The 24,186-nt window shown below is 37.0% G+C and overlaps 1 protein-coding gene across 1 annotated transcript in view; it reads right to left on the bottom strand.

The window, feature by feature from the left end:
- DPYD (dihydropyrimidine dehydrogenase) overlaps positions 1-24,186 on the bottom strand; it is a 348,521-nt gene that overhangs the window by 189,978 nt on the left and 134,357 nt on the right. The window contains exons 9-10 of the mRNA XM_065656297.1: positions 3,635-3,742; positions 376-545 (exon numbers count right to left, since the gene is read on the bottom strand). Of these exons, the coding sequence (XP_065512369.1) occupies positions 376-545; positions 3,635-3,742 (278 nt within the window). The remainder of the gene's footprint in view (positions 1-375; positions 546-3,634; positions 3,743-24,186) is intronic.

Genomic DNA, 24,186 nt, shown 5'->3' with positions numbered 1-24,186 from the left:
TTAGACAGCAGCCAGAAGGTATCATTCTGTGATCTAGCCATGACCTGAAGAGTCATCTACAATGGTGCTTTGATCTCTGGAGTGCTTCCAAGATTAAAAAATTTACTTTATTTTCTAATTTACAAGAAATTCTAACCCCTGTATGCAAATGCATCTCTCTGACTTTACAAGAAACTGGTACAACTGAGGAAAATTATTTATACAGAGACTGTGTGAAGTAAGCCGCAGATCTTTAACAAACATTTATACATTTTAAGAGCATTTTTATAAACAAAACCTTTACGTGATGACTTTTAAGTACCTATACCACACTTTCAGACCCTGCAAAAATAACAACCAGTATTTCTTATCATAACCACTGTTATTCAATTTTACCTCTTCTGGGACAGCCCTGATATTAGTGAATCCCTTCCTGAAGACCACAAACACGCGACGGGCTCCACAGCGTAAAGCAGATGTTGCACAGTCAAAAGCAGTGTCTCCTGCCCCAAGCACAATCACAGTTCCATGTATTGCTGGCAATGGAGAGTGACAGGCACACATCCCTGAAAGATGAAAGGAAAAGCCCATATTCAAGTAGAGAAACCATTTCTGCATGACAGCTCAAAAGGTACTTGTATCCAAAGAAGTGTAAAATTGCATCTTACAGTTTCCAGGCATGGAGTGTCACTATCAAATTATTCTGCTTCACTGAAAGACAGTTTTATTCCCGTTTTTAAGATATGCTCATATACATAATTTCATAGTCAATACTCTAAGCAGCTGCACCTTTCTATCTGGAAAGAATTCAAATGACAACGTTTGTAGGATTGTGGGTCCTGTCAGGTTGAAATTAGCATTGCGAGATCATTTAATCCAAAAAGTAAGTTTTTCTTTTATCAGATCCATTATCCTCCTAGTTAAAAAAACAACAACTTTTAACAGACTATAAACAATAACGCTTGGTATTTTTCAAAATATGACCAGTTGTTGATAGTTCTGTGTAATAACTTCTCAAAGTTAGTCCCCTCCTCTGTTTTCTATGAGGCACTGACACTATTCTGGCTGTGACACGGTTCTCAGCGGCTATTCTATAAGGCAGCTGAACATGAGGTACAAATATTATTATTATTATTATTATTATTATTATTATTACATTAGTTCCTAGATCTTCCACTGGGAGAAAACATTTGATCTACAGTGGCTATCTACAAACAATTTTCAAAAGTTACATAGAGAGAATGAAAACATTATGTGTTTGTCATCTACAGCTTGTATTTGCTGATTCCATTATACAAGAAATACTTGAGTAAAACTGAACTGTGTGTGTTCCTTGTATGAGACTGCATTTATCACAAGTTTAAATGCAAGTGTTGGTTAAGCAAATTATTGCAACTTAAAAAATAATGCCATAAACAATCTAAAGCTATATTTTCAATAAGCCCGTGATAATTTCAGTCAGGAGGTGCTGAGATGGCCATTTAATCATTGTGCTCTAACTCAAGTATCCTGCTATACTAGCAGCAGATTTTCACATGCAATTGTAAAGAAACACAAGTATCATTCAAGGAAACAATGCTTTTAATTTAGACATATAAACAGAGCGAGAAACAACATCCTAATACACATATTCTCTCTCCATTTGTAAAATGCTTAATGTACGGCAAGCACTATCATTTCCTCTCCGATGTATATGGTATTACGTTTACTATTTACTTAGTAGGATTCTTATTTCGAAATTCTCTCCAAACTTTTCTAATTTATTTTCAACTAACTTAATCCTTCACAAAAATTGTGCACAGAGCAGCAGAAAAAGCACAAGTGCAGCAAGGGAACAGCAGCTCAAAGTGCCACGAACGGCTCTGCTGCAGCAGCCCACTTTCCTCTAGGTAACAAAGCCACTCCCAAGGTAAATTCACACCAAATATGTATTTGCAAAGGGAACCCCTTTTGGATGAAAGTACTTTAACAAGTAGTATTCATCTGAATTTTACTCTAAGTCTATTATGTCTATTATTTAGAGAACTGTCATAGTAAAAAAAGAAGATAGAGCAGGATATAGGATGTGTATACTTTATTTTAAAATTCCGTGCTTTAGAGAGCAAGAGGTGGCTATAGCTACAATGTCAGTCAGAAAAGGTTAGTTTTTCAAAGCTGATTAATTTTTTTCATTGTAGACTTAATATGAAAAAAAAATCATTAAATATCCCAGCAAATTAAGAGAGCTCCTTTGCAAGATTTTAAAATACGCAGATCACAGATACAGATCCTCATGCAGGCAGGCAACTTACAGCATACAAGTGCTACATGTCCATTCAAAATTTCTATAAAGTATTTGTTGTCAAATTATTATAAGAAGGGATTGTTTTGCAGAAATTAGTTTTCCTTTGTTAATCTACAAATGGTTTGTGGTGCAGATTGTCAATCTGTTTCATTTTTAAACATCTCTTAAAAAAAAAAACCAAACAACACCAAAACAAACAAAAAACCAAACAAACAAAACCCCACAACAAAAAACACCCTTTTCTGCCAACTCATTTGAGCTAACTTTGAGCTTAAGAAAACAGACAAAAATAAGCATTTGATCAAAATAGCAGAGAGATGGGACAGATGGGATGCAGAATTTCCCTTCATAAATATTTTGCATTAAATGAGGTAATACACTTATATCAGAATAATTTGCCACAGAAGATACATTCTTTAACACATCATTTACGGAAAGTCTACTAAATAAGCAGGCAACCCTATACAATGCTATAAGAAATTTCCAAATGCTCAGAAGAAAATAAATTTGTCCATAAAAAAGGCATATGTGTGGTTAAATATGGGGTCATAGGTACAAGGCCACATACTGCACTAAGTATACGCGCAGAAAACTGTCAAGGGAATTTCTTTTTTATGAACACACTGGGGAATCTAGACCATGAGGGAACATGGTGTAGAAATCACAAGCCCCATCTGATACAATCATCTGGGGCTTATGACTTCACATTTAGGGCCACTGAAAGCAGCAATACTCCTTGGGGAGCAAGGGGAGCCATCTCTGTGCTGAAAACAAGGATGTAAAAGCATAAAACAAAAGTGCACTTGATGCTTATGAACTGAGTGTTGTCTTATTAACTCCTGGCATACTACTGTTGTCCTGAGTCTCAGCCTGTAAGTTCTTTGGGTAAGGAACTAGGGCTCCCTTAAATGTGTCTGTAAAACATGCAGCACGCAACTTGGGATCAAGTAAAATCATTTATCAACAATACACAAAGCAGCTGCTTATATGGGCTGGCAACAGCTTCTTTGTTAGATTTTTTTTCAAGATCACCATATATACACTATATCAATATAATTTTTATATATGAGAAGCTTATGGAATCTTTTGAATAGAATTCAAAATAACAAATATAACTTATTAGGGGTAATGATTTGCCATGTGCTTAGACTTTTATACATGACTACTTGCTTTACAGTCTCTAGGACTGACTTTCCAGACCACACTCTTGAGGTTGCAGCTCACCAGAAGAAAACCCTGACTCAGACCTATTCATTAGGAGGTACTTTGTAATTGGATGGGCTGCTGTGTAACCAACTGTCCGTTTTGATATATCAATAACTGCAAATAACTTGCTGAACATGATTGCAACAGCAATATAATATCACACACCTGGTTTACTTGCCATTGCTACCAAAGGAAGGAAGTCTTTAGATGTGTAGAATCCTTGATCCATTCTCAATCCTTGGAATATACTGTCTTTCTTTGGTTCTGGCAAACCTAAAACAGATATTTTCTGGCATATCAGAACTACAAGGCAAATTACAATGACCAATATATATTTCATATCACATGCACATCCTCAAAAACATCCTCAATATAATAAACCCGCAGATGTTTCTAAAAGAACATCACAAATGACTAGCTTCGTGTCTGCAGTCTATCGCTTACATAACTGGTGATCTTTTAATAGTGCTGGCACTGCAAATAAGGTTGTTGGATAACCTCTGTACTCATAAAACTCATACCAAAACAAATGCAGAGAAAAGGGTCAGAGAGAACAGGACATGCAAGCTGCAAAAGCAGGGAAGCTACTGAGGAAGAGAAGACTCTTGTAAGCTTTTCTTGTTTTGCTTTACCTGAACACACACGTAACTCCTACTGCTCGAAAATGGGTTTTTTCCCTTTGTTTTGAGGCATTTTTCAATACAGCTAGTCTGCAGATAATACAAATGAGGCAATAATAAACAGCTTAATGGATGAGGAGAGGAGGACAAATGGCAACACTGTAGATCTGCATTATCTGTGAGTATTTGAATGCCATCATTATTTGCCATTCTCAATTGTTTTCTCAAAACCTTGAAGTCCTTATTGGCTGACATTTATTTATAGTTATTAATAGCACAAATTTATACAGAAGCCGTAGGATACAGACAGGGATACACTTCACAACCAATAATAGCAACAAATACCTTTCAATTAAAAGAAAGCAGCAAAACCCATCTTCCAGTTATCAAATAATTTCTTCTTGTTGCTGTGTGAACATTTGGACAGCACAAAACACCAGCCTAGCTGACACAGAAGTTAAAAAATTTTTCATGCAAATGCAATGATCTATCAGGGTATTTTCAAGAGGGGTTTGACTTTCGTATTTACATCTAAAACCCCATAATATTATCAAAGTATGCTAATTAATAATTACATACTGAAATGGGGTAAATGTCAACAATTTTTCTAAGAAAACACTAGAGCTGAGGAGTCCTCAGAGCAAGCAGGCAGAATTGGAGCATGCAAAGCAATCTGTGTTCTCTCCATTCCCAGACATGGATGGCAGCAGAATTATCTTTCTCCTCTTTAAGACATACTGGTCTGGAAAACCCCAATAACACCGTGTTAGTGTCAACAATAAAGCAGGATTGCACTTTGAGGAGTGCTGTTCCAAGTAGGGAAGTTTTACAGCCTTTTTATATTACTGAAGCAGCAAAAATTGTCTCATTACAGCATAAGAGCAGGACTCCGTCATAAGAATGCTTAGAATTTTGTATTAGTCATCTGATATGAAGGGAGTTTCTTAAACCTCTAGATCCCTGAATGAAGGCGCTACAATGAAATCAGAAAAAAAAAAAAAGATATTTTTAGTTTTAACAGTTTCAGTGAAGAAAATGAAAATACACTCTTAGTGAATTCAAAAGGCTTACAAGCCAAAAAGTAAAATAAAAAATCCTGAAATTTTTACAGTTTAAAAATCTCATCTTACTGAGCACTTTCTTGACTTCTATTTATAAAAAAAATATCATGACTATTGCTGAACAACTGACTTTCAAAACATCATTGATCTATAGTTAGATATTGATAAAACTAAGGTTAGAAAATACTAGCATGTACTGAACTTCAAGACCTCTGAACGCTGTACTTCCTGGGTAGACTGGAATATCAGCTAATGAAGAATGAATAATAGATATCTTAAGAGGCTGCCAGAAATACTTAGTTCTGTTGAAAGCACGATATGTAAAATGCATTAAAGAATTTATTTTTAAAACTGCATAGGTCTTCCTCTATATATATGTATTGCCAAATCATCTATGGCAAGAAGAGTACCTTCGAAAAAGCTCTCAGGGACTTTCTCCAGGCAGAGGACAGAGTAATGCAACTATTTCTATTGAGGGTATCTGTAAGCCAGCTCAGGGGGCTCAGTTTATTCTTGGGAGAAACACTCTTGTCATTAGTGAGACATGCAGTCTGCATTAAAGATCATTTCCTTTCTACCTAACATCTATCGCAATTCAAAACCAAGGAGAAACCCACATGAAAATTTTTTTTCACTTATTTTTTCTGCTTGTAACACCTCCTAATTTTGTCTCTATCAGCATCAGTAATTGAGCTCCCACAGGATGAAGAATGTATAGAATTAAGGGAATGTTGCAATGTTTATGGTTCAAGTTCATCACTAGTTCAGTGTCACTGAAATCAAAGGAGTTGGATTAAGAATGCATTGGATTCAATAATGTTTAGCTTGGCTGATATGACAGAAAAAGAAACTAAGAGGTAGTCAGTATCCATGGCATTTTCTGCTATTTATTTTACTATTTTCATTTTGCTGAAAAGTCCATGAAAACCAATTTTGCAATATTTACATTTCAAGGAAATGCAGAGGATTTTTCTCTTATACCTATAAACACCTGGCAGAGTTCCAAGCTCTTTGCTAAGCATCTGCTGGAAGTTGTACTGGGTTGTCTCATGTATCTCCTTTTGCTGTTTAGTATTTGACTTTATAATTATTGCATTTAATTTTGTTAAAATAGAGAGACACTTCTTAAAGCCACTAGGAGAGCTAAAAAAGAGGTAGACAAACAGAGAAAGAGATCAAAAACTGATAAGACCCACTTTAGAGAGACACCACTTCATAATAAACAGCCACCCCACAGAAGTACACTTTACAGACAGATCAAATATTGATAAATAGCCAACAGCCTCTCAGGAGAGAGAACATTTGATGAAAAAACAGCTGTAGAGGAAAAATGTAGTTTTGAGCAAATGGTTTTAGAGAAGAAATAAAATTTAAAAAACCCCAGTCATCTATGAAAGACACAATTTAGGTCAAAATAATGAACCAAGAGAAATACCCTTTGAAGATAAATCAAAGAGATCCTTTAGCAAAAGGGAATTCACACACTAGCACAAAATAGCCAGGAGCCACTCAAGAAAAAATGCTTGGAAAAACATGAGGTCTTTCCCCTAGGTTTTAGGCTGAAGCCAATGGGAGTCAGTTCTCTCCTCTCCAAATCCACCTGCAAGCCATCTAAAAGGCTTTTTAAATTTATTATTTGGTATTTTTTGTCCTGAAACAATCTTTCGCTACTCTAGGTCTCCTGTCTCTAAATAACCTATATCAAAATCTAGTGATAATAATTATTTCCTTCACCTGCACTGAAGAACAACTCTTCTGAAGGACAACCAAGAGGAGGCAGCCTAGAAACACAATTCTACAGGTGTTGTTGGGATGGACTCTGCACACCCGCACACAAGCAGCGGGCGATGCCCATCGCCCACCTTTGGCAGACACAGCCCTGGGCATCCCGAAACCTCCATCCCTTCACCTGCTGATGCCAGGGAACAAGCTTCTGAAGCAACTGATAGCCAAAGCACACAACGAAGCCTCACAGGCTGTGGAAAATGGCATATTCTTTACTAAGAATAAAGTAGAAACGTAGTGGAAATAACAATTTGCATATCTAGTTCAGCATTGCAAAAGCTAATCTAGATAGTCCAAATCTGGGTCAGGAACAGCATAGAAAGCAATTCATCTCTATTCCTGACCCTCTAGTTTGCTAGGCCCTGCCTTTCACCTTCAGATGCTCCAGCTGTCTCTCAATAAGCATCACTTAGTATGAAGCCCTCATTCATCCTTTCCTTCATTTGATCCCCACGACCCCTTCTCCAGGACTATACCTCAGCACCGGTATTTCTCCCATGTTTGACATACCATATACTTGCCAAAGTCATGAGCTGCTATAACAGTGGCTTTGGAAAACACAGACTTTACCTTCCCATTTTTCTATCCTTTATATATACATATAACTATATACAAGCATACATATATATATACACTACCAAGACCTTGTACTCTTTGTTTTCACAATACTGATGCATGTTGATTTTCTTAACTGGCAGCATCAAGTCCATCATCTCCATTTAAAGAGACAGAATTTAGATCCTCTCACAATCCCCTAGTCCAGATGAAATATGAATCGCTAAACCATTAGAGTCAATTTGTCAGATATACAAGGCAATACGCAAGAGTGATGTATACGCGATGTAAGGCATTGGCATGCAGAGCAATGCACGTAGTCCACTTGGTTGCTGCACCAAATAAATCAAGGCACATCAACACATCAATCAGCTAAGTCTGAAAAGGAAATGAATACTGCTGCTATTACTGTAACCATTAGCCTGCTCTGGAAAGGAAAACTAAGGTGGGAGTAGAGGCACAGAATGTCTCTCTCTCTTACTTTGATCAAATCCCCTCCCTCCAGGAACAAGAATGCCCTGGTAAACCTGAACTTATCGTTTGGATTACTTAAATCTAACATGTTTGGGCAGATTTGCAGCTTCAAATGAACTTCTCAGCCAGTCTTAATAACTGACATCCAAAATAAGCCCTCTTCCTTGGTAAGGGTCAAATGTAGTTTTCACTGGCAGCTGACTGAAAACAAATCTCCAGACAAAAAAACCTGAGCTCAAGCTGAAGTGTAAATATACAGCAGCCTACAGGGACAAAACTTACTGGAGCATTGTGAGGTTTTCTGGTTTTCCTCACATTGAACACTGAAAAGTTCGGTTTGCTTGATTTTTAATTGTGATAATAACCACATTTTGGAAAAACTTAAGCTGGACCAGGTAAACAAATGAAGAGCTAGGATCTTTGAAGCCATATTCCCTCTCTTTGGATTCTTAGCTGTTTCAGTCCTGACAGCAGAGAGTTTTCAAGATGAGAACTGGCCGAATTTTTACTAACCTCTTACTTTCAGGTAAAAATGTAAATTCAGGCTGGTGAATGCAATCTGAGTTTGAATGTACCAAGAATAATTTTTTTAAAAAGCCAACACACTCTATTTCGACTTTTTTTTATAATGAAACATTCGACTTCATTTCAAAATGACATTACATTTGTAAATTTATCCAAATTGAATACAAAGGAGAAAAAAAAGAAAATTGGATTCCCTGGTTATGCACAGATTTCTTTCTGCCTTTTAGAACTAGCAAACCAAAACCAACAAACTCCATTTACCAATGTATCCATTTTGTCCCATCTCCCTGCCCTTTTACACACTGAGCGTTCCAACTTGCTCCTTGTGTTACCATACAAAAATATCTCAGATATAACACTTCTGATAGCATTTCACGCTTGCCCAGACACTTGCAGCTACAGGTACCATATGGTCAGTGTGACTACAAAGGTGCATGGCAGAGAAGAAAGAATATATTGTAAATTCCAAGTGCATAAGCAGCCTTTAATATTTCTGAAGTCTCTCCTTCTTCAACAAGTCTATCTAGTTTGTGATCCAGGGAAATGGAGATCAAAATCTATGTATTTAAAGCAGTTTTATTTTCTGTCACACGATCCATGAATTGTATAAGTTGGACCATGAGTTTTAAGTATATCATTTTCTTGAAGGATTACATCAAAACAGCAGATTCTCATGACTGTCAAATTTACAGTTTTCCCTAGACATGATAGAACCTATTTGTATGAAGTGGCACGTGCTCTACCTATTTGTTTATAAGAAGCCACATTCATTCATATCAATATTGATAACATTGCTAAGGATCAATATTACACAACAGTGGATGCGAACCATGCTGAAACGGTTATCCAAATATGGTACCTAAGCTGTGCCACATAGCTGATTATATTAAACACATCATGACTACTTGTGCTATGACATTCATTAGAAATGGAACAGAAAGCCATTGGTATCTAAAGAGTTACTCTCTCTACATTTTTAAATGTTTTATTCTGAAAGACTAAACACCCAGCAAAGTTGCAAATGCTCTGCAGGTGCTCAGCTTCTCTCAAGGTCAGTCCATTAGTGATTAACACATTAGTAAATACTTTTGAGGCTTGTATTTTTAAAGGATCTCTCTCATTTTACTGCAGATTTTTTTTTAATAGTAGCAGCTTTGTTACTTCCTGTTGTGAAGTTCAATAGAGTATGTTTTCTAGGTGGCTGATTTTTTTTTGTTTGCTATGTATGTTGATGGAGATAAGTGTTTTAATTACTTTTTTAATGTCTATGCTTTTGTATTTTCTTCCTCTCTCTGTTTATTTCCTGCTGTTGAGATTACTGCCTCATCTCCACAGCAGGTGGCTCTTTCAAATTTGTTTTCTTTGTAAGCCTGGTATATTTATTTTGTAATATAACTGCTCCTTTTCAGTGTTTTTTATTAATGATTTCTTTACTTTGGAATAGGTACACTTGCAAGGTTTGTAGAGGTAATTCCCCAATGATGGCTAAAGGCCTTGTTAATAGAAAAAGAAAAGGGAGAAAAGTAAAGGAACTACAAGACATTTGGCTTAGCCTTTTCTAACCCTCAAGTTAGAACAAACACTATGTACAGCATATGTGAAAGAACACCCTTCACATCTATCAGCAAAAGCCATACACAATTGCTGCAGTGCATTCTAAGTTGAACAGCTATGTCCATACCATAATATCTTTTAAAATCATCTGAATACATAGGTGAACCTGTAAGTAATGCAGTCTATAGGCCTCACACCTTACTTTGTTGCTAAATTAGACACAGGGACAATGATCCAAGCTTTTGCAAATTGTACTGAAATAATAGGAATGAATTAGTCAGATCAGCCAAAACTAAATCTGTTCTTGTAATCCAACTTCTCTTTGAAGCCAATTGTCCAATCTCAGTTTAGATGTAGCCGAAATTTCATAAGAGCCAGGCATCAGAAACTGTAGATGGGAATAACAGGCAGAGTCTAGAATCAATGCACGTGAGTGATGGAAATTAGGATTATGACCACACAACCAGTGTTGTATGTCTGAGCTTGGGTTATAAAATACTGCAGCCTTGTGGTCTGTCTTCACAACTTTTAGTGATCCCATCCTCAGATTAGATTGACATCTAATGTTGTCCAAAATGTCCAAAGGTGAACCATAATTCATTAGTCCCGTCAGATCTAGAGTTCACCCCTAATTTGGTTTTATAATAATCAGTCCATCTTTCCTCAAGGCTTTAGCCTAACAGCAACAGCCTACTTCTAGTCTTAATTGATCTTCTTAATTTTATTATGGTCAACATATGGGACCTGCACTTCGAGTACTATTGAGGTATCACTGTAATGCATTTTAGTGAAAATCGTCAGCATTTCAAGACGATTAAACAAAGATCTGAAGAAATGATGTGGTGATTTTGCAATTCTCAATACCTGAGTATTGAATTAGGCATCGTAAAGATTTTCAGCTCCCAGTTTATCTTGAGCACTTAACCTCTAAAAGCACTCTTTTAAAATGCATACCTCAGAACTGAAGCAACCAGTATCACTGGGCGTTTTCAAAACATAATTCTTTAAAGGACACACTAGAAGTGATACTAGGTTGGACAAAGGTATACAGCTTCCTAAATTAAGGAACAGATGGTAATTCTAGCCTTTCTTCTCAGGTTGGAAACTGATACTTAATGCTGTCCATATTTGAAGTAATAGTCAAATTGAGCATGATAGGAAGTTAGATTTCAGTCCTGGTAAAAGGACTTGCTGAAATGTGAAGATTGCAATGAAGTAAACCTCATCACAGAGAAGGATGAATGCAGAAGTCTGCTTACCTTCCCTCTGGTTCTGTTCTGCCTGGTATTGTTTATTGCAGGACTTAAAGCAATGAAACAATTTGCTATGAATCTTGATTTGTAGAACATAAGAGTTCCGTAAACTGTAATACAGAGTAACTGAAGAAACATCTGCTGTAAAAAATAAAGTGGAATATTGCTGCAAACCTTCCTTATGTCACCTTGGTAACATTTATTACACTGGCGACAAATCTGAAAAGGTCACTGGGAGAAATGCATTTAGTTGTCTCAGTCAAATTCATCTCTAACATAAGAATGTACCATTTGACTCAGGAAAAGAGCCTGCTCCAGTCTGCTTACAATACAGCTGAACTGGATTTTTAGTCCTGACTGGAATCTGGCCACTGGCATAAGCTGTCACTATTCAGGAGCATCCTTGAACTGGCATAGCAGGGATGCTGAAGCTTAAGATCTGACATGCTAATGTTGTCAGTTCCTTTCCCTCTTCCTTCCACACGTATGTTCCTAGCACTGCATCAAAGGAAAGACACAGGGGGGCCGTGTTTCCTCCAGCCACCAGTCAGAAACTATTTGTTGGCGTGATATGCTGCACTGCACTAGAAGGGAAACTGGCCCCAATGCTTACTCTTGTTCGGTAAACAGTGCTGAACTGAAGCGGCCACAAAAGCAAGATCACCTCCTTGGGGACTGTCTATCAGTAACTTCAAGGACATGAAAAACCTATCACCTCAGAAACCATATGTCACAGTAAAAGGATTTTATACAGTACAGAAAATCCAAATATGTAGAAGCGAAAGCAAAATAAACTGCATGGAGTGATCGGGAGCAGACTCCAGAAAAGAAAGCAGAAAATATTACAATAGCTGTTTGCAATAGAAACAAGATCTTTCCCCAAGCAGATTCATGATAACTTAGCTGTCTAACATGCCCAGTTTTAGGCAGTCAAGCTGGCATATAGGTATAATCAAACCCCATGAAAATTTACAGCGAGAAAGTCAAATGTTAGCACAGAAAAGATCTCTTCATTTATTTTTTTTGTTTCAAAAAAATTTGGAAAAAAAATCTTGAAAAGCTGGATCAATAGAAGCTACATATGGTAACTATGCAAGGAATGGATAAAATGAGAACAAATCTGACGGAAAACATTCACAAAGGAACAGCCACAAATGCTTAGTTGGCATCACTAAGAAAATAAATAGTAGGTCTCTACACTGTTGCAAAGCAACAGTTGGAAAAAAAAAAAAAAAAATCTATCAAAGCCAGCAAATTCATCCCGTGGAAATGTAAGTAATTAATATTCTGGAATAATACCTTTGGTCAGATCTCAGGCACTGTACAGCAAGGAAGTTGCAATGAGGTGTACTGACACAATATCAACTTGTACTAGTTTAAATCATTCTGTACTTTTGATATAATGGTAATACAATAGCTGACAAGTGGTATCAAGGTGTTCCAAATATAAGCAGTTAAGAACTACAGAAATACCTAACTATAAACCAACTACTATTACTCTGTTTGCATGCTATCTCCATACCTTCCATTCTATTTGAATATGGTGACTATGAAACAATAGGCTGGATTAATTACACCTTTTACAATCCATATAACCATCAATATTAAATACCTGTAAAATATTACTTATCCACAAAGAAAATCCCACACGCTAAATAATACTTGCAAAATAGAGGACTTTTTGGTTATTCCTGTTTTTAAAATGTAAGAAGGATTCACCCAAAACTTTTTTTAATGTAAAATTCTTCAGTGTAAACCAGCAATGTCTTCCAAATACTACTGAATAATTACCAACCTATCTGAAATTTCAATATAGGAAACAAACATTGCTACCCAGTTCTTTGTCTTATCTTAAATCTTAGAATATTAATACACTGGGTTTGTCCACATGGAAGAACAAAGAGATGCTATGAAGCTTATTCAGTAATTACTCCTGTATCGTTCTGCCTACGCTGCATTTTTGAATCACTTCAGGTGAACCATTTCTACATATCTTTTAAAATGATGCCTCAAAAAAGAGACTTCTAAACATTATTCATTTTTCTGCAGTACCGATCTACAACTGAAAACCTCTCATCAGTGCGTTCTGATGAAAAGGTAATAATTAAATCTTTTTTCCCCTTCTTCTACAGCACATTATTTGACCTACAATATAACAACCTATCAAATTTCCATTTATTATTTCTACCTGAAGGGCTTTGCCAGCTCACACAAACATAAATCTCCATTTGTCAGATTTAAACTCTACCTGTCCCAGCTGCTATAAGGCTTCATAGCTCTTGTCCCTTAAAAATTACCGAACAGCATCAAGCAACACAACCTCCCTCCAGCCTTCACTGACCCTTGAAATCAATAATATTTGTAACCTGTACGCGCACAGTTAAGTAGAATAGCAGCCGTGCACTATCCCTGTTAACCACATTGAGCTGTGATACTACCATCTGCTCTCTTGTGCCTCCTGTGATCAATTTTAATCTCTGGACCAAGAATGAAAGAATGCAGCCCCTTGTTTCCGAATTCATCTGAAACGGATGTTATAGATTCCTAGGTGTGCACAGGACCTGTGGATCTAATACAGCCAGTAGTTCAAGGAAAGAATACATCTAAGCTATCATTCATTCTCATTATCCTCGGTGTATTTTGGGTCTTCAGAAGACAATACAAAACATGCACTGACTTAAGGCAAGCTTGCTTTGTACACATAGCATCCAGCAATAGTTATTTGTTAGAGCTGTATCCATTACTGCCACTGCAGGTAAGGTGGAGGTCAGTCATTCTACTATGATTACTTTGTTTAAAGGTTTATAAATAGACTGCCAATACTCCCTCCCTTCTGGAAAAGTGTCATTTATAGTCAATTAGGCAGAAATCCCCTAGAAAAAATAAAGCCTGGTTCTGCTCTGCTAAAGAGAAACAATTATTATGTAAAGAAAGAGTAATTCAGGTTTCTGATGATATTTGTTCTCTCAACTCCAAACTAATTTTATTTAAAAGAAGGCAAATTTGCCAACCAATTAGTCTAATTAGACAACAGTATCTGAATGTAGAACAGGAAGAAAGCAACTTCAGAAACCTACTCCAGAAGAAAAAGTGCTTTTTGAATCTGTCACACTACCAGAACGCATGTTTTCAGAGTTCTCGTAACTGCATATTTATAGGCTTGGATACATTGGCTCCTTGTCAGCAGCTCCAGTGCCATGAATCATCTATCAAAACATTTGAGAAGACTTTCTTACTCATCTCTTTAAAGCAACATTCTGAAGAGACACTTTCAACATTATTATGCTCCAGTGTTCACTATCAATTAAGAAAAATAGCAGACAGTTTTTATAATTGTAGGTGAATAATAAGTATGCATTGTCAGAATCTTTACCTTCTCAGATTGTCACATGCTGTATGTCAGTGCAGAGTACTCTGCAACACGTATGACATTCCTGTATCATGCTAGAGGGTCAAGGAGCTCTCACTCAGGTCATTGACCCACTTCACATCAATGTCCTTATCATTAAGCACATATTTGTCTGCCTTTCCTTTTAAAAGCGGCTGTATCAAGGAGTTCTGTGTAAATATGATGTTATAGTGAGATTCTCCTACACAAGTAAATTGGCAGAGAAACAGTAAACCAACTACACAGCTACATCTGTACACTTTCACATATTGGAAACAACTATGTAAGGTCATACTTCGACCAGACCCTAATCTGAGTAAGGGTCAATGACAGAAAGTAGTCATAAATTGTCTAATGTCTTTTTTTAATCCATTAAGTAAATCTTAATTTATTTCCCAATATCAGCATATTTTGTGTTTCATGTGAAATTGTATTACAAGGCAGGGTGTCTTTATTAACTACTTCAATCATTTTCATCAAGCGCCTGAGTTTTCCTTGAGCGTTTCACATACTGCTGACAAAGCACTACATCTGGTACTGTGGGTCGGAAATATTATATAATGCAGCTGAACTTCAGATGTTGTAAGGCTACTATCTAGAAAACAGGCAGAAAGATGATGAAGATCTCCAAATGCCCCCTCAATGTCCAACAGTCAAGAAAATGCAGTGAAACATTTTCATTGAAGATCACGGATCAGGTACTCGGTTTGTGGATGCAGAAATCTGCACAGGCATGCACACCTCCTCCTCCTAAGTTCATTCTTTTCACAGCTGAGTAAAAAATTCAAAATAAGAAATTTATACTTCCTACATTAAACAACTAATTTTTGTAACACTTAAAACATCAAAGAGGCAGGAACCTACATCCTTTTCAGTCCAAGAGGAGATGGACATATCCAGAGAAATGACTGTGTTTCAGAAAGTTAAAACTAGATGCCTAAAATTGCCTTCAGTCACTGGTGCAAATTCTCCTCGGAGAGCGTGTGCTTCCCCTACCAGAGACATCCCAGCCGTACCAATATTAGTCTAGCCACACAAACATCCCAAGGAGTGAACGTGGGTCCTTAATGTCTTCTTGGTGCATATTTTTGTATTTGCAGTACTACAGCAGGAAGAATCTCTCCCAGTGGAGTTTCAAATGGTAACAAAACCAAGAAGCATCTGATCAATAAATAGAAAATCAAGTTACACAGTCCCAATGGGTCTCTCTAACAAGGATTTCTCTCTGAAATGTTCATGCTTGTCTAATGCTGCTGCTTTTAAGCCTTTCACACCAGTGGGTCCTACATGCTTGCATTAGTGCTAATGTAAAACAAATGAACATTTTATACAAAGATATCCAGTCTCCCCAAGTAAAGGGGTTAACACCATAGCAAGCTTTAGGAATGTAAATTATTTTCCCCATGTGGCTGAAAAACTACATGAGTTATTCATTTAAAAATTATTAGCATATAAAATCATTATTATCTCTGCAGTTAATGTACAGTTCGCTGACAACCTTTTGGACCATTACAATTAAGAAAGGCAGCATCCTTAATGAAGTTACAAAACACATTGTTTATTAAATAGCAAATTGTATCTTTAATTACTTTAAATATTATAATCCGATGAAAAATTATTTCATAAACCTCAAGACAAATTATGTCAGAGATAGAGCATGCATTTTGTTCCTCTGTGAATCCTAAACAGCACTTGCAATTTGCTTACAGGTTTCTCTTGTATGCAAATCTGCTCTTGAAATTGCTTTCAAGTGCCTAAATCCAATGCCACTAGCATAAATTTAAGACGCAGTTTGTGGTATTCTCTCTTTTTAAAACAGATTTAATTTTTGTCAAATGTAGAATTTGGCAGTTATAGAAAATGCAGCTTTTCTACTAATCCTCAGGAGGTAAACGGAAGATAGTTTTCTGTGGGGGTCCTGAAATCAGGCTCATTGAAATAAAGACTATTTGGAGGTCTACTATATTTTATTAGTTTGCTGTTCTATTTTGAGCTAAAAGATAACTTTGTTCAAAACTGTCAAGGGCTCTGAGGATGTGCTATAATGCCAAGAAGCACACACTGAGCTAATATTAAGTATTCCATCTTCTTTTATACAAAGTAATCTCTGCAAACTGTCAAGACACTTCTTGCTGTCTGTCCAGTATTAGACCTACGAGCTTGATGTTCTGGCCACTACCTGACAAAGGCTGAGTGCTGCACAATTAAAGAAAAAGCTTAGTTGTTCATAGCATTAGGGCCTTCACTGTCCTTTTGTCCAAATCCAGAGCAAAGTCAGTAGTAAAATGCATTGATTTTTGTATTACTAAGACAAAATTAATATGTTCAACTTCAATTACGTTAACATCAACTTGCCACTTTGATACCTTTTGGAAACCCTCAGTTAGCTATCAGACTTTCTCGGGCTAATCAATGAATCAGGAAAGAACAGAGACAACCTTCAATTCCTTTATGCTAAAAAATTGCTACATTCTATCTGTCTTCTTTAGCAGAAATATTGTCCATGCAAATCATGAAGAGAGACTGAAGAGAAACAATTATTCAGTGTAATACTATAATAGTAAAACTGAAACCAAAAGAGCATCAAATTTTTTTTAAAGCTTTTGACAGTGGTCAATAATTGATATTCTATAATTATATAAAATTATAAAATACAGTCATTGGTAACATGTTTAGATTTGAAACAGAAATACACTGAAGATCAAAAGATTCATAAACATGCCTACTTGCACAATCAGTGCAAAAACTTCTAAACATGGAAATCTGTTCAGAAACACACTTGGCAGTCTTTTGGGACTACTCATGTGCCAGAAGGAAAATCTACCTGGGATTTGTAGGCAAGTTGGGTAGTAAAAGTCAGATACATTTCTGGAAGCACTCACTACAAAATCAAGTCTTGAAAAAAGTTTCCCTGCAGAAATCTAACATTAACTGTAGCACAGATAAAGGTGTTAGGGACCAAACTGAACACAAGACTTGAAACAAACCCCTTCCTAGGTGTGCACCTAAATACTCTGGTTGATTTGAGCCTCAGCATCTTCAGGGTCCATAATTTGTCTTCCAAACGACCTGCATGTCTGTATGTTACTGATGCAGCATTTAGCAGAGAGACTGCCTTGGAGGCAAAGAACTTCAGGGGTGCCAGGAGATTTCAGAGCAAGCCTTCTTATGTATTCAAAGATGTTCAAAACCTGACTGGATACAGTCCTAGGCAACCTGCTCTAGCTGACCCTGCTTTGAGCTAGGGGCTAGAGCAGATGATCTCCAAAGATCCCCCTCCAACTATTTTATGATTCTACGAAATACCCCCTGGTTGAGGTCCTAAGCCATGGAAATATTTCTGAATTTTTTATCTGGAATTTGAAAAATCCACTAATACAATTAGGTAAAAGAAAAATACTCTCTATCAGGGCACAGGTACCAGACATTCACAGAAAATTAAGATAAATTCACAGGCATCTACAGACATTTTCCACAGCCCCTATATATATATATATACACACACACACACACACACACATATATATATATGTTTCTATTGGTTACAGAGCTCTCCTAGCCGGTGGCAGTGTATTAGGAATCAGACCCTTTCTTCATTTACCCATGCTACAAAGAGACAAAGCTCACGGATGAAGAACTAGAAAATACAGCTCTCATACAAGTCTGACAATCTAATTTTTGAAACTTCTTCACTCCAAAACCTCCATTTAGTACCATATCTACTTTGCTCAGAGAAACCACATCTTGCCACTTGCAGTCCCCTTCCCAGTAAGTGATGGAGTTGGACTCGTTCAAAAATACCAGTCTCATAAGACAGGAGTGTAGAACAAGGCAAATGACTTTAAATCAAAATCTGAATACAATTTTCCTCAATTCTCAGATCATTTAAGTTGTGAACATTTAAAAACAACTTCTTAGATATCACTACCTACAGTCATGGATGTTTGCAACATGTAAGAACAGTAATGCTACCTCTGATGTAATTTTCGAACATGTTACAACTGATACTGCTTGATAATGGACCTTCCTTAAAGTCCATGTAAAAATCCCACCATGCAGACAGAAAATCTTGATTTGTACATGCACTGCTCTATAGACAAAGTTGTGTTTCAGAAGTTCGGCATCACCAAATCAGTTATACCAAACCAAGCCTTTCACAACAGTATTTTCAATGATAAATTAGTTTTGCTTCACATATAAAATTAGACTATGCCTGCTTGAACACTTGCCACAGAGTAACTTTAATTAACCTTAGCACCAACAACAGCTGTGTGAGAACAGAGACTCAGATAAGCAGAATCCCCTGCTAACAGCATCTACCTCCGACTTCTGCACTCTGGTAACCACTGCTATTACTGACTACAGTACACATGCAAATAGAAAACAAGTATTCACTTACGCATTTAAATACAAAATCAGATCTGTATGTTAAAAGTAGAGCATGTGTGATCAAAACTATCAGCTTGATAACCCTGAACTGACAATCACATCACCAAGCACATGCACAGACACAGCTCCATACCTGTAAGTATAGGTCTTCCCAAAAGCCCTCAAATTTTTCTCTTGAGTCTGCAATCAAATGCTGAGCAGATATATATTTATATATCAGACAGCTGCGTTTTTTCATGGTCATCTCTATCACCAATTTAACACAAAAGAAAAAGACATTTTCAGAGTCTCATAGCTCAGGAACAGAGTAATTAATTAAGCCACATTTTAGAATATTTGAATGAAAAAACTGTTCAAGGGGCAAGAAACAAAACTATTTCTAAATACAGTCTTTGCAAGATAAAAAGAGGTTACTACTGAGACACCACAAGAGAGGTTTGGGAGACTTTGCTATTTACATACTTATTCATCTAATCATCTACACAGACAGTTGAGAACACCGTACTGAAATAAAAATTCCTCATTACATAGATTTTACAGAATAGGGGAATATTAACGAAAGGTAAATCATACATCCAGTTAAGATTACTTAAAAACTTGGAAAGAGATATAGAACGATGCAGTCAGCAAATGGTGCCACCAGAAAAATGCCATAAACGCAATGCCATCATGACATTGAAGAAGAAAGGAAAAAAACAGGATATTTAAAATTTCTGAAGCCTTGTAATTAAATGTATAACAAATGCACCATGCAGAATTTCTGGGTGTACTGCAAGAGCCATAAAATTTATAAAATGAAGGTAGTGATATTATAGCAACACCTTCCCATTTTCATTGCATGTAGAAATGCAAATCAGTTAGACAGCAAGCTATACTCTATGTTTGGCTGCATGAGTTACTTTGATACCAATAGTAACAAATAGCACTTACTGTTTGTAGTGCTTTCTGTTTTCAAGGTGCTACATAAACAGCCAAAGCTCAAAATATAACAGATGAACATTTAACCCTGCGCTTTACAGATGTGCAAAAAGTTTAAGTGGTTCACTGAGGACCACACATTAGAAGCAAGGTTGTGATGGCTCTTGGGCATTCAGACAATAGTATTTTAAAATGCTGGAACAGTGGATCTTCCATCACCAGAATCTTTACAGCCCAGGAAGCAGACTAGATCAGATACAAGGAAGAAATTCTTCTCCGTGAGGGTGATGAGGCACTGGGACAGGCTGCCCAGAGAAGCTGTGGATGCCCCATCCCTGAAAGTGTTCAAGACCAGGTCTGATGGGACTTTGAGCAACCTGGTCTAGTGGAAGGTGTCCCTGCCCATGGCAGGAGGCTTGGAACTAGATGAAGTTCAAGGTCCCTTCTAATCCAAACCAGTCTGTGATTCTATTTTGCCAGTAGCCTGTACAGAGCAGACACAGGTAGAAAGACTCATCATGTACTGGGGGGCAGCTACACCCTCTGTCTTTGGGAAACATGTGAATGCTAATATTAAAAACCTAGGAATAATACATTGTTAAAGGTTATTCAGAAAGCAAATCAAAATTAACACATAATTAAATGTCCTCCCTATTTCCACTGACTCCACACAGAGCAGTAAGAGCTCAGCTGCAGCAGCAGAGCGGAAGGTGACTATTCAAAGAACTGTACATTTGAGTGAGATGGTCATTTGGTGTCAGCACAGACAATGGCGACCTCCCTTCAGGATTAATAATTTCCGCCATTTGACTTATTTTGGACGTGTCTAATTATACATCTTCTCTTAGTTGTCACCTAGCAACCTTAGCTGTTATTTAATTATGTTTTGAAAAGAAGAAAAAAAAGCCACAACACAATATATTGGCTGACATAACAATATGCTTACTCTTTAAGTTGAATAAGTAATGTAATTAAAACTAACATACAAAAACTCAAAATACACACATTTTCCTATTTTTTTCCCAATTTTCAACAGTCAGGAGAGGTATTTAGATAAATGCTCCTTTTGTTTTAACCTTAGATATTACTTATTTGGCATATGCAATAAACAGTACTTTACAAATCCAGCAAAACACACAAAACAACATCAATCACTTATAGTAGATCCAAATTCAGCAAAAGACATCTATTCCATCCATTTGGTTTTTTTCTTAAAAGAAAAAACTGACATCTATGTTACCATAGGAAGTAAATTATTGAAAAAGTGGCTAAAATAGCTATATGAGCTTTTTGCTTTATTTTAATCCATTTTTTTTCATCTTTATGGATATTGCTCATGTCTTTCAGCTTTTATTTCTTCAGTTTGCTTTTCTTTTCACTTCATGCATTCTACTATATCTATTTTTTCTTCCTTTATACTTTCTTTTTTCAGTTCCATTTCCTTATAGATATATTTTTCTTGTTTGCCTGCCTTTTACCTGTTATTTTTTTCCAACTCTCCCTCAATTTTGCACAGTTTTCCCCTATAGCCTTTCCTTTTCAGGCTCACCCCACCAGCCTTGTCTCTGGAGCAGCTGATAGTAACAAGACTCAACCACTCTCCACTTGGTGCCCAGGGATTTGTCAGCTACAAGATGCTTTGGAGAAAATGTTTTCATATACCTTAGTTATACCATTGCCTTAAAAAATACCAGGAGAACTTAAAGTATTTCAGGTTGGTACTTTAAAACATAGACCGTGTGTATTTAAAACAAACAAACAAAAAACAACAACAAAAAACAACCAAACACAGCCAAAATAAAACAAACAAACAAAAAAAACCCCACAACACCAGAACAACACAAAAACCAAAGAAGCTTTTCCTACCAAAGTAGTAAATCTAGTGGAGAATTAATACTTTGCATTTGGTGATTTTGAACCTTTTTAATCTGTAGATCACAACAAGGGATTAATAGGGCTACAGATCTGGCTTGCTGAAGAAGTTATGATGTTTCAACAGCTGTATATGTCTGTATCTGTCATTGACTGCTGTGTTGTAGGAAGCGTAGAGATGCCATGAACATACATGATACCAGCTTAAAATATCATATATACTTTTGGAAGATGTCCCATTGGCTTAGAATTCTACCTTAAAAAGACAAACAGGTGTTTTGGTTTGGGTTGGGGTTTTTTGTGTGTGGTGTTTTTTGTTTCGTTTTGTTTTCTGTGTGTGTGGTTTTTTGTTGTTTGTTGTTTGTTGTTGTTATAAAGCAAGCACTTTGAGCAGTTTTTTCTTGCCATCACTTTTCTACAATATTTTACACTCATACTGAAATCCATGCACTCCAAGTTAAAGTGGTCTGTTAACACTGTCTATTGAGGTAAACCCCAAGTCAAGACCAAGTTTGCTTCCTACCCAGGAGGCAAGCTCCCCCTCAAGCAAACCTTATTCATACATCAGTCATTCAGACAAGATGCAATAGTCACACCAGACACGGCATCAGAGCTGTGTAGACATAGCCATAAATGCCAGTGGAATTACTTACATTGCATAAAGTGAAGTCTGTGCATAAGCTTTTGTGAGAGCAAGGCCTAACATTGTTTTTAACATAAAAACATTTTACACAACTCCTCCCACACTTCTTGAAACTGCATCCCTAATTATGGAGTGTGGAGATCTACTATAAGTGATTGATGTTGTTTTGTGTGTTGTTATGGAAACAAACCAAGCAGGAGTCTCTCTTTTGCGTATAGAATTTTGAGTCAGATTTTACAGTAAATAACTAAGCTTTCCAGTGTATAAGCAACAACACCATATGGCCATTAATCTCCACCCAAAGACTATGTCCTCACTTGCCACTACTTGTTAAAATTAAGGTCTTTCCAGGAATAGAGTAAAAATCAATGGACCTGCTCCAACCTGTCACTGGTCAGTTAGCAGCAAAATGTGGTCGTCTCAATTAGGGACAGCTTATAAGTAGGAACATTTGACAAACTCAATCAAAACATTCATAAGAAAGCAATGTTTCAATCAAACATGAGTTGACAAATTCTGCAGCTCTTAGGACAGAACACCTGCCCTGTGGATGCTACCATCATACATAGGAATTTATGGAAAGCAAGTGCCCATCAAATTAATGACATATCTAAATTAACATATATTCATTTCTAAAGTATTATTTTGGTATTGAACATGTGGGATGTGGGTACCTTCCAAACAAAAGAGAGACCAGAGTTCCCTAAGGAACTTACTATTCAATAAACACAGGTTTGCAAAAAGCTTTTGAGTGAGATGAAAGGTGAAAGCCACATGAAGAAAGAAAACATCAAAGGGGTATGGTTTTGTAAGAAAATAACGACATAAGTTTTGCTTCTGTGGCAGTTAAATGACCTGGACAGACCAGATCATTATTCCTGTTCTAATCATTTTTGGTTTGCACGTGTAGTTAAACTTCAGCACTGAATATCTGAATGCAGCCCTGCATGGTGCCATCTCCTCTTCTGCACCTGACAACAGAGCAGACTATTCTTGCCATTGAGTCTTCTCTGAAGACTATTGTAATTCCACTAGGACCCTCTCTGCCAGCACGAGACATTACCGATTACCTTAGCCCTTTCACTGTATACTCCTGGACAGGTTCCCAAGCAGTTAAAAATATTCTCCCCTGCATCAACCCAAAAGGGAAGGTGCATGCATTTCCTGATGAATTGTGGTACCAAACAAATTGCTTGTAAACATGGCGGCCACCAGTTCATACATCAATGGAAGTCTGGTGGTTTCCTGCCTTGCACAATCCTTTGTCCCTTCTTGGAGTCACACCAGAAGCACACCTGGATTTGCCCAAAGTGACCATTACCAGCCCAAACATACAATAATTGTTACCAGTGACTGTTCCCTGGCTGCCAGGCAGTGTCAGACAGGTCCCAGAGACATGCATCTTGATCAAGTCAAAACCTGTCCTGACATTAAAGGCCCATCAGCAAACACCAGCAATCAAGGCTCCCTTGTTTGTATCCAACATACACCCTCAAACGCACCACACACCTGCCTTTTTGATATCACACTGGTTCTGTGCCAAAAAGCTAGCCACTCCACCCCACCAGGGCATGACAACTTCCCTTATGTCCTCAGGAGGTGCAGGAGGGGAATGGAAACTGTCCCAGCCCCACTTCATCACCTCCTTATTCTGGCTTTTGATTCAAGCACTGGTCCCCA

Source organism: Caloenas nicobarica, chromosome Z (genome assembly GCF_036013445.1).
Source record: "Caloenas nicobarica isolate bCalNic1 chromosome Z, bCalNic1.hap1, whole genome shotgun sequence".
NCBI lineage: Eukaryota > Metazoa > Chordata > Aves > Columbiformes > Columbidae > Caloenas > Caloenas nicobarica.
Note: the sequence above shows the minus strand (reverse complement) of the source record. Positions and strands in the feature narration are given on the sequence as shown.